Source organism: Carya illinoinensis, chromosome 3 (genome assembly GCF_018687715.1).
Source record: "Carya illinoinensis cultivar Pawnee chromosome 3, C.illinoinensisPawnee_v1, whole genome shotgun sequence".
In the NCBI taxonomy this organism is placed as follows: Eukaryota; Viridiplantae; Streptophyta; class Magnoliopsida; order Fagales; family Juglandaceae; genus Carya; species Carya illinoinensis.
The window spans coordinates 28,758,335-28,770,166 of NC_056754.1; the positions used below are offsets into that span (position 1 = coordinate 28,758,335).

Here is an 11,832-nt window from a genome sequence, read left to right on the forward strand (position 1 = left end):
ATACTCAAGAAATCAATAAGACCAATGATTTAATTACTACATAGGTTTATACAAGTCTTTCGATCTTTATACTTACCTATGCTGAAAAATTCAAGATCTACCATATGATTCCCTCTTTCGATAGCAAATCACAAGATTATCATCTAATCAATAGCCAGTTAATTAGAAGCAATAAACTCAGAATAAATCAGATAAAAAAAGAGAGAATTGCCTTAAATTAGCATAGACAATCAAGCATAGTTCGAAACTAGATTACATCCTTTTCTTAGAATAATTAAAATTTAGCTCATGCTAGAAATGGAATTCAACATAAACGAATTCACCATAATTGTTCTGAGAATATTGGAAGAAAATAAACGCTAAAAAATACTACTTGCAACCGCAACTCGTCTTCAAAAACTCAAAGAAATGTTTCAATGCTTTTCTCCCGTCTGTGCTTGTGTATGATTCCAACGTACGTGCAATATATGGAATTTCCTCTCCGAAACAGATGATTTGAATCCTTCTAGCTGTGTTTTTCTGTCCCAAAAGTGTTCTCCAATCCAAAGGTACAGCCATATGGTGAAAAATCCCTTTTATATGCTCTGACGGTGGAAAACCATAGATCTAGAAAAATACGGTATTTGCTCGAGCGAGTATCAAACGTTCGACTCTACCTAAATTCGCTCGAGCGGCTTGTCGAGCACACATCGAGCGTTCAACTCTGCCTGACTTCACTCGAGCGACCAAAAGCCTCTGCTCGAGCGATCTTTATTTTCCCGCAACAGTCGAGCGTTCAACTCTGCCTGACTTCACTCGAGCTCACTATCGAGCAGCAGTCGAGCGTTTGAATCTGCCTGAATTTGCTCGAGCGGCCAAAAGCCTCCGGTCGAGCGATCTTGTAAATCTGCAATACGAAATTTTGCAAGTCATCACTCGTACCTACATTAAATTCGCTCCTTCCCAAGTAAGGTGGCATGTAGCATGTAGATCCCCACTAGACTTGGGCTCTTCAATTTAGGCTAGTTGATAGAGTGCCTTTCCATTGGGCCTAATCACCAAATAGGCCCTGCAACTACTCTGCTAATCCCCTGTGCTTCAAGGTGTAGGGAATTTATGCTATAAAATCTTACATATTTTTCTCCTTTTTTTTTTTTTTTTGCCTGTCATGGGCTTTTTTCATTTCAAACCCCTTTAAGCACATCCAAGCCTGTCTGCAAATCATTAATTTCCCCGTTGTCTCGTCATGTTTCATTTTCACGCTGCTTCCCATTTTCAATAATCAAGGGCACTCATGACTTACTATTGACATGGCGACGGTTACGAGTTTGCTTGTGTCGGTTATTATTTTAGTCCCTTGCCAAGCCATGATGCCTACGACGGTTGGCATTTCACATTCACTCAAATACATTTCTCTCGAGCTTCTTTACTCTTTCTTCGTTCATTACACTTTCTTATGCCTTTCTTGTTCGTGTTTTCTCTCTGACCCTGCGTCTTTTCTCACACTTATTCCTTCTTCTCCATTTACTTGATACTCTCCACTTCCATTTTTCATGGCCGAATGTGGTGGCAGTTCTGCACAATCATCCCACGATTTAGATATTCTAACTTTCAATGGTTATGGGTGGCACTTAGGCCTTAGACAAAGGGATTTTGCAACGATTCGAGAAGAATATCGCATCCCTAAGACTTCAGAGCTAGATATTTCCCCACACGAGTGTTGTGATGACAAGGGTTTCTCAGGCAAGGTCACCCTAACTGTGTCTCTACTGGCTCATGGGTTAAGACTTCCCTTCTTCCCTCTTCACGACATTTTTGACCTGCTTAGTTTGGCTCTTGTTCAGCTCCATCCCTTCACATTAAGGGCTTATCTGTGCACATGCATAGTATTTCATATGGTCCTGGAGCCCATTGGGGATCTTTACCTTGACTTGACTGTTCGAGAGTTTTTATCCTTCAACAATTTAAGGCCAGCCACCAAGGGCAATGTCATTAGCTTCCATAAGAAGGATAAAAGACAGACCTTGGCCCAGTTCGAAACTCGGTATTCCAATGCCAAAAATTAAACGAGTAGGGTTTTCTTTATCACTGGCTAGGGTTGCCAGTTTCTCGCCCTCGAAACCCCCCAGCGAGATTTCCCAGTTATAGCTAACTAGGGCGTACTTCCTGATGAAAAGAGCTTGTGGGTGAGCATGGAACCCTTGTCAATTCAAGAGATGGCCTAAATTGAAACTGTTCATTCTTAGGCTGAGGCTCACCCTGATTACCTTTGGACTGACTTCTTGTTGACCCTCTCCCACATTGATCGCTTCCTGATACACCCCAATCAATCCAACATTCAAGTGCGTTCATTCTTGATCTCGGCTACAGTTCCCACCTCTCCGCTGTGACAAAAAATCTTGTGCTTTCCCCAATTGGAAGTGTGTATTGGGAGCTGCTTCCCTGGTTGATGGGACAAACAATGCTCCCACCCACACACAAAAGCTGGGCGAAGGGGAAAAAAATCCCAAACAACATGATTGGTGGCATGCTCCCTTGCCACAAGGAAATCCAAGAAGAAGTGGAGGCCAACGACACCCTCCTAGAGACCCCACTAGCCATTGCCTCTAGGAGCACTACCCCTTCATTGAATATCAATGACGAGTGTCTCTCCATTCCTCCCATCTTCACCCCATCTTCGGTGGAGATACTAAATCCCTCCTTATCGAGGGCTTGGGCGGTTCGATGGGAGAAGACGCCCACCTAATTGAAGCTGACTTGGCCTCTACCAGGGCCTCCCTCCCATCTACAGGCCTTGAATGTCTTCCAGAAGGAGTGGCAGACTCAATGCCAAGGCCTGATAGAATTTCTTTGCCAGGAGATGTTTCTGTCCTTGAGGAAATCTTTGGCGAAAAGGCAAGTGGCAGTGCTTCCTCCTCTTCTACCCTGCCCAAGCTAAAGCCACCGCCTATATAGCCAGCCATCTAAAGGACTGGCTTTCTAAGGGACCGTCATCATAGGACTTGCTCTTTTTCTTTATTTGCTTATTTGCAGTTCCAATTCGAGTGTTCTATCATTTTTGCAGGGAATTAACGATCTAGCTGTGTGGATTATGGCAGACCGAGCCGCCCGGAAGAGGAAGTCTGAGAACGACGAAGACTATACTATGTTGCTAAACTTGCCTTTGAGAAATTGTAGGTGGATAGCACGAAGCTGGAGGTGCTGGCTGAGAAGAAGAAGAAGTTGGAGATACTGTTGGAGCAATCAGAGGGCTACTCCCACTCCTTGCACAACGACTTGGAGATTATTGAGAAAGAAGTCCTTGAGCTTCTTGATGCTACATGTTGTGCCCAAGAGGCGAAGGTCAAGGACTACTTCAACTTAAGGCTTCTTCAGTCAAAAATGGATTTTGTGTAGTTCCAGCTTTCTGATACTCAGAAGGGCTTTGAGTTCGAATCAGCCTGCCTTAACGCTAAGCTTTTCACCTGTACTAGGGAGTTAGACTCGACTCGCAAGGAACTGTCTCGTTTGCAGGAACACAATCAAGGGCTGGCACAAGAGTTGACGGTCGCTATGGAGAAGACCCACCTTACTGCCCTTGACCTTTCTAAGGCGTAGGAGGCCTTGGCAGAACTCCAGAAACACTATCAGCATTATAAGGACAGCTGCAAAGACTCTGATGAGGAGCTTAGGAAGTCAAATTTGGCCTTCTTCATTAATGGCAACATACTTTTTAGCATTGAATGACCCTCTTTTTTGACAAACTATCTTGTGTGCGGGATATGCGCATAAGCGATGTTCAATGATGTTGTTATCTATGCCAAGCATCTCCTTATGACTCCATGCAAACATATCCCTAAGCTCTATTAATAGCTGCTTCAGAGCTTCTCTGTCCCCTAGAGGAACTTGGGTCCCAACACATGTGGTAGTACCTGGGCGGTTCGAGTATAGCATCACAAGCTCTAGTGATTCATTGGCTTCGGCCTATTGTAGACTCTACTTATCCCTGACCTCCACGCCTTTTTCTAAGGCCACCGCCAAAGGAAGGCTGCAAGGGTGGTACCGATGCTTCACTTCTTTTTGTAATGACTCAAACTTCGTTGTGGCTACTCTTCAACTCTTGTAAATAACATTTTCGTGCTCGAGCTTGTTCGCCCCGTGACTCTGCCATCCCACCATCGGTCAAGAACTTCATATTGAGGTGGTATGTGGATGTTACCGCTTTGAAATTGTTAAGCGTTGGTCTCCCCAATATAGCATTGTAGGAGGATCTAGCTTTTACCACCAAGAAGTCAATCATGGTGGTAGCCATCAGTGTACTAGTCTCAACGATTACTGGGAGGATAATAGCCTTGATGGGCTATATTGTATCTCCAAAAAAGCCCTTTAGTGGTGTTGGAGAGGGCCTTAGTTTATTGGCGTTGATACCCATTATGACGAAAGCATCCCAAAATAGTATATCTGCCAAGTTTTCGTTGTCAATTAGTACCAGCCTGGTCATATAGTTAGCTATTACAAGGGTGACCACCAAGGCATCATCATGCGGATACAACACTCCTTCTTGATCCTCCTCCCCGAATGATATTATCATTTGGTTACTAATTTTTTGGTGCTTAGGGACCATATATGTCACATATATCTCTTCATATGTTGTCCTTCGTGCATATGCCTTTCAACTAGATGTGGACATGCCTCCTCTAGCAAAGCCCCCCTCTATTGTCTGGATTTCCATATTGGTCACGCTATCAGTGGTGTTGCATTTAGAAAGGATATATAATCAGGACTTATAATATTTAGTGTGGGTCCACTGTGTGAACAGTTTTATGTCTACAACTTTCCTTTCATATAGAAAAAATCTATTTATAGTTATTTTTTTAGAGAAATGCTTGGGGGAGCATATGGGACCCCAAAAGTCTATCGGATATGTATTTTTTTTTTTTTAACTTAGTGATTAAGTAAATTTTTTTAAGTGATGTTATAATTTTAAAAAATATATATTTAAGAATATAAAATAAATGAATAAAAAAATCGAAAAAAAAAACACTACATTCGGTGGGTATTCTATGAATAGTCTTTGATGACTCTAGCACCATTCTATTTTTTTATTATTTTTTAATTATTTTATGATGTGATATTAGATGATAAATTTATAAATAAAATATAAATAATTTTTAATAATTTAATATCACATCATAAAATGATGAAAAGATGATAAAATTAAAATAATAAGTAGCATTATTCAGAATCAATATGCCACAATATTCTAATATTATTCAAACTTAGTTTTGGCTTTTGCTTTAAGCATCAACCCTTCAAGTGAAAAAATTAAAAAAGACCTGGTTTGAAAGTCAAGAAATTAATTTAAAAGGTCACTACTTAAAATTTTATAGTTATTTTTAATTTTATGTCTCAATTGATATAATATATTATAGAAAAATATTATTTTTAGAAAAATGTTATAATTATAAAGAAATTATATAAAAATCAAAATAAATTTATTTTATAATAAAAATAATTTTATAATTTAATCTATCGTATCATATCACCTTGTTTTATAAATTTATTTTTACTTTATTAAAATATTTTTATTTTTATTACCTTAATTTTTAAATTTATTTTTTATTTAATTAAAATTTTTTATTTTTATTTAAAATATATTTATAATTTTATTTTTACATGATTAAAATATTTGTCTTATTGTTAAAAACAAAAAACATTTATCTTATTTCTATTCACAGTATAGTGTACTTTCTCAGAAGAGTGATAATTTTCTGTAGCGGGCCCCAAAAGAAAATTGATGCCTGGCTGTCTTGTGGTGTAGTACTGCTCTTTTCCGTAGAAGTTCCAAACCTTCAAGATATCTTTATCTTTGTCTGAGTGATCCATTTCACATTTGACTCGTTGACGAGAGAGTGGACTCTGGCAGTGAAAGTTATGATCCTTACCACCCTACCATATACCCTACACCCATCCTTTGCTTTTTATATTGGATGATGATCTTGTGTACGTTTGGATTAAGCAAGCGATTTATTTTATTTTATTTTATTATTAAAATTTTTATATAAAATATAATAGATAATTTAATTTTTTAAATTTTTAAATAATAATAATATTAAAAAATAATATTTTAATAATATTTTATTTAACTTTTATATATAATTTAAAATTATTTTATCTCGTCTCTGAATCGAAACTAATCCTATATCATTTAATTTATTTTAAAATTTATTTCTTTTACTTATTTATTAAAAAATGATTATTAATATATTAATATTTTTTTAATTTTTTTAAAAGTTATTTAAAAATATTAAAACAATATGAATAAAAAAAATATTAGAAAGTAAATTTTGAAGCCACAACAAGCTGTCACTGTTGGGCGGCAGTACAGCACTCTTTTATATTTTCTTTGACTCTAAGTTCAAGCATCTTCGTTATAACAATGGACAATTCACACTACTTTTGTTCAAAATGATTAATAATAATAATAATATTCAAACTTTTTATATTATATACAAAATTATTTAAAATATTTAATGAAAATTATAAAAATTCATAATAAAGAGTAAAATTTATTTATAAGAAATTTTTACTAACAAATAAATTTTACTTTCGCATCAAAGGACCCAATAATCAATATATATATATATCGTTTTCCTTTTTTCTAAAATAATCCTCTTCTACTTTCTCCCAAAATGTAGGATGCACATTTTAGTTTTTAGAATAAAAATGACGTGATTAATTATTTCTTAAATTTTTTTCATTGGCTTCCAGTTTTTATACTTTATACTTCTTATAAGGCTACTTGTAAATTTTTAAATATAATGTGACATATGAATATCTATAATGTTATATTGTGCAAGTGTACATTTTAATACTTTTACAAACAGCATTAATCATAAAAGAAAAATAAAATTCTTGAAATTTACTTGTAGTTAGGCTAGAGGTGGTTTCCGCTATGCAGAGTACACATGAACACAACCATGCTAACAAGTGACCTACCGGCCCTCTTAGCCGTTTGGGAGGTCAGGTGGTCCCTGACCTTTCTGTCTGCTAGTTTGTTACGGGGTCGATGGCAAGAGGGGTAGCCAAGGGGCTAGAGACTTGCTTTAGGCTTTTAAAGAAGGTCAAGCAGCGCGAGGAGGCTAACCTCACCCAGTATCTTTGGAGGAAGTCGAGTAGTACATTTAAACTGAACTGGCCTCATTGACCCTCATGGACGCGAGGGGGTCAAGCAGTTTATATGACTGGACTTGCCCTGTTGTCCCTCGTAGGTGTGAGGGTTGGCAGTGTGTTAGGTCTGAACTTGTTCTTAGCTATGTTGGGCAGTAGGGAGAGCGAACGCGCACTTCGCTGCAAGGCAGGTCGAACCACTTTGAGGCCAGGCATACCTATTGGTCCTCAACAGGAAGGTAAGTAAGAGTTGCTTGTCAAAACTGCAAGAGGCAAGTCAGTTAGTGTAAATAATTTATGACATTTACTAACCTGATCAATCCGAGGAGCGTAGCATAGGTTAGAGGCATTTTGTTGTGGGAGTTGTGATGGCCCGCACTCCACTGTGGAAGGGGTAGGGATGCCTTAGTTCAAACCTTTCCCCTTTTAGCCCTCCTGGGGAGGTAATCTTAGTCCTTTTGAGGGGGCCGAGCAACTCGTTAAGGTTGAACTCGCCCTAGGTTATGTCAGGTAGTTGAGATAGTGAACCTGCACTTCGTCATGAGGTAGGCCAAGCCACCTTAAGGCTATACTGACTTTTTGGTCCTCAACAGGCAGGTATGTAGGAGTTGTGTTTTTGACCAGTGAAAGTCAAACTAGTTAGTGAGGCAAGTAGTTGCTGGGGTTTTGCGGATGGAGATTTCCATTAGTGGATAAAGGGTGCTTAAATACTTTATTCCTGAAAAGTCACACTTCCATTAAATGAGTTTGTGTAGTTAACATAAAAATGTAAATTACAATTTACAAGATGTTTAACAATAAAACATTTGTAAATGTTCGGTGTTTCATGGGTGTGGCAGCTCATTCCCCTAGGAGTCCCAGAGCCAGTAGGCACCCAAGCGGTTGTTGGCAACAACCACATAAGGGCCTTCCCACTAAGGGCCAAACTTCCCCTCGTCTCAGGTAGTGGTCTGTTTGCTTTAGCATGAGGTCCCCAACCTTGAACGTCTTCGGGCATGCTTATGTTAAAGCATCACTTCACCCTTCTTTTTTTACGGCCATTCTTACCTCTGCTTCAAGCCTGAATTCTTCCAGCAGATCGAGTCGTTCGTTTTTGGAGTCTTGCTTGAAGTGTTGTACCCTATAGGTAGGGATCCCAACTTCGACCGACGACATTGGCTCATGGCCATAAGTGAGTGTGAATGGGTTTCTCCCATTGGCGTCCTCACCGTGGCCTGATATGCCAACAAAACTATGAGGAACTCCTTTGCCCAAGCGCCCTTCTTGTAGTTAAGTTTCTTCTTGAGTATCCTCATTAGAGTCTTGTTGGTCACGTCCACCTGCCCATTGGACTAGGGGTGTCCCAAGGACAAGTAGCGGAACTTGATTCTTAAGTCCCAACACCAGTCTTGATAATAATCGAAGTCAAATTATCTCATGTTATCTGAGATGATGCTCCAAGGGATGCCAAACTTGCAAACCACGATCTTCCACAGAAAGCGTGTGATGTTGCTCGCTGTGATTGTCACCAATGTCTCAGCCTTTACCCACTTGGTGAAATAGTCTTCTGCAACCACTATGAACTTTACCCTTCATTTGCCTAGGGGGAGGGGACCCACCAAGACATGGTGATCAATATCAGTTCTTCCAATGGGTGATGGGGTACTCTAGAATACTCTTGGCACTTTGTGCACTTGCACACGTATTCGTCGGCATCCTTAAGGGTGGGCGACCAGTAGTACCCTACCTGCATCACTGCTAATACGTATTGGGCCTCCTCGAACAAGGTGCACCTCAAAAGGGGTGTGGAATACCCCCTTCTATACAGGATGTCATCGACCATAGTGTATCGTGCTGCTCTGTTCCTAATTTTTGCTTCCCACAAGTCTTCAGGCACCTCATTGGCGTCCAAATATATGAGAATGTCCAGCACACGCTCTGGTGCTTCTGGTTCAACCTCCATTAGCTCAATTCCGACGAAAAGTAGTTCTACAGTCCTGAACACTATTCATTCTGGGAGGGGGCACTCTCTTGTCTGAATGTTGCTCTTGCTAACCTATTTGCCTTGTGGATCCTCGAAATTTGTTAAATCTGGAAGTACTTGAAGTAAGTTCACTCAACCTCTATCAACGTTAAATACTTTTTCAACTTCTCACTCTTTGCCATGAATTCCCCTTGTACTTGGCTAACCACTGCCTAGAAGTCAGCTTGCACTTCTACTTCCTCGGTGCCCAAGGACCAGGTGACTATTAGGCCAAAGAACAATGCCTCGTATTCTATCTCGTTGTTTATAGTTTTGAATGCCAGTTTGATAGCGTTGTTATGCTTTTCGCCCTCATCTGTAACTATATGCACTCTCATTCCCCCTCCAGCTCATCAAAGACTTACCAAGACTTTAGGGGAAGTGCATATTTGGCCTCCTCGGGCAAGCTTGTGAATTCTGCCATGAAATCTACCAACACCTATCCTTTAATCAAAGTTTGCAGTGTGTACTTGATGTCAAATTCGCTCAACTCCACGGTGGAGATTTAGAGCACTTACCACCAAGGCAAAGGTGAATTACTCTATTAATGGATATCAGGCCTCCACTCCTCGATAGGCTTGGTTGGTGTAGTATAAGGGTCTTTGGACCCCGCCTTCATCTTGTACCAAGGCCAAGGTGGTAGCTTGCGGGGAGACCAATAGGTACAAGACCAAGACTTCTCTACTTCTGGGCTGGCTAAGCAATAGAGGGTTGGTGAGGTACTTTTGGAAGGCATCGAATGCTTGTCTGCTCTCTTCATCCCAATTTTGAGCCTTCAGCAGTACTTTGAAGAAATGGAGGCACTTCTCGGGGGATCTTGACACTAAACGATTAAGGGCCGCTACTCTGACCTGCGAGTTTTTGTAATTCGTTTATGTTTCGAGGGACGAGTATGTTGAGTATAACTTCCACCTTCTCTGGGTTGGCATCAATTTCTTGCTCAAACACCATGAAGCTCAAGAACTTCCTAGAGCCAACACCGAAAGCACACTTTGCAGGGTTCAACTTTATCTAGTATTGCCTCAACACCATGAAGGCTTCTCGAAGGTCGTCTAAGGGCTATTCGTGAGTTCTGCTTTTGACCAGCAGATCATCCACATAGACCTCCATGTTTCGCTAGATCTTATCTTTGAACATAAGATTGACCAGCCATTAGTAGGTGGCCCCTGCATCCTTCAATTTGAATGGCATGGCTGAGTAGTAGTATAGCCCTCGATCGGTGATGAACAACGTCTTTTCCTTGTCATCCAAGTTCATGAGGATTGGTTGTACCTAGAGTAGGCATTCAAGAAGCTCAGCATACGATGACCCGCTATTGAATCAACAATTAGGTCAATGTGGGGAAGTGGGAAACTGTCTTTCGGGCAGGCCTTATTCAGGTCGATGAAGTCCACACATATCCTCCATTTTCCATTTTTCTTTTTTACCAACACCATGTTGGATAGCCAGTCCAAGTACCAAGCTTCTCGTGTGAACCCCGCCGTAAGTAATTAATTGACCTTTGTAGCAATGGCTGCATTCTTCTCCGCACTGAAGCTCTGAGATTTTTTGTCTTATTCCCTTAGCCTTGTGGTCCACACTTAGGTGGTGCTGCATGACCTCCCGGTCAATTCCTGGCATGTCCTCATGGCTCCAAGCAAAGATGTCCTAGTGCTCCAGAAGGAGCCGTTGGCTTTCGAGCGGCTCGGGTCCAACGGGACTAGCTCTAGCAGATCATTTGGCTCCACCTTCCTAAGTGCATACCTGTCTCAAATCTCGCCATATTCTAGGGTGCACTTAAGTGGGGGTGGGAGGACCAATGTTTTGAATACCGTACTGGATGTCATACCAGTCAAGACACTAGAACGAAATATTTCGATACCGGTACCGTTTTGTGTACCGTTTCGGGATAATCGATATATAAATAAATTATACATATAAATATATATATAGAAATTATATTTCAAAATAATAGTCTATATATGAATAAATTATACATGAATACATATGTATATATAAATTATAAATAGTCGGGTATGAATTAGGGGTCAAAAAATGAGATTAGACCTTGAAAAAATGAAAAAATAAAAAAAAAATAAAGATAAAGGCCGAAATACTGGCCGGTACGTAGGCCGATACAGGCCGAAATATAGGCCGGTACAGTACGATATCAAAAACAATGGGGAGGACGTCTTGTGTGCTCTTCCTTTCTTCCTTAGTGTTGGCTACCCCTCTAGCACTACTGAAGTCTACGCACTCGTTTGGCTCAAGGTTATCTTTTAGTTTGTTGGTGGTTCCATTGAGCACCTCTTTCTCTTTCCCTCCTAGCTGCTCCATTGCCACAATCCTTGCTTCCATGTTTTCTGATGTTGCTTCCTCTACCCTTGAGTCGTCTAAGAACCAGCTGTCGCAATGTTACGAAGGACATGTGAAATCTATGAATATACCATAAATGGCGCCACTGTTAAGTATTAACGTTGTGTTTTGCACACCTTTGGGTTAGACTTTCAGCGACTCGAGTTTTCGGTCTTAGGCCTATGAACACAAAGAAAACACCAAAAGATGGAGGCCTTAGTGGAGGTCGGGGAGTTTTAGATGCCAAAATCAGTATCGTCTTAGTAATTTGTGCGAGTGAATGAGGAGTTTAGAGAGAGTCCTTTGTACTTAGGGATTTTCTTTATACCTGGTTTCTGGGGATCAAATGCCCATACTCCATGTCAAAG

At 40.2% G+C, this 11,832-nt stretch overlaps 1 protein-coding gene across 1 annotated transcript; it reads right to left on the reverse strand.

Annotated features, from left to right (window-relative positions):
- Positions 1-8,707: 8,707 nt before the first annotated feature.
- On the reverse strand, positions 8,708-9,070 carry LOC122304695. The gene has a single exon (XM_043116961.1). It carries the CDS (start codon positions 9,068-9,070, stop codon positions 8,708-8,710), a length of 363 nt encoding a protein of 120 aa, XP_042972895.1.
- Positions 9,071-11,832: the final 2,762 nt, after the last annotated feature.

What these genes read in the sequence shown, in the direction of transcription:
- LOC122304695 (XM_043116961.1), bottom strand. Translation starts at nt 9,070, where the DNA reads ATGGAGGTTGAACCAGAAGCACCAGAGCGTGTGCTGGACATTCTCATA.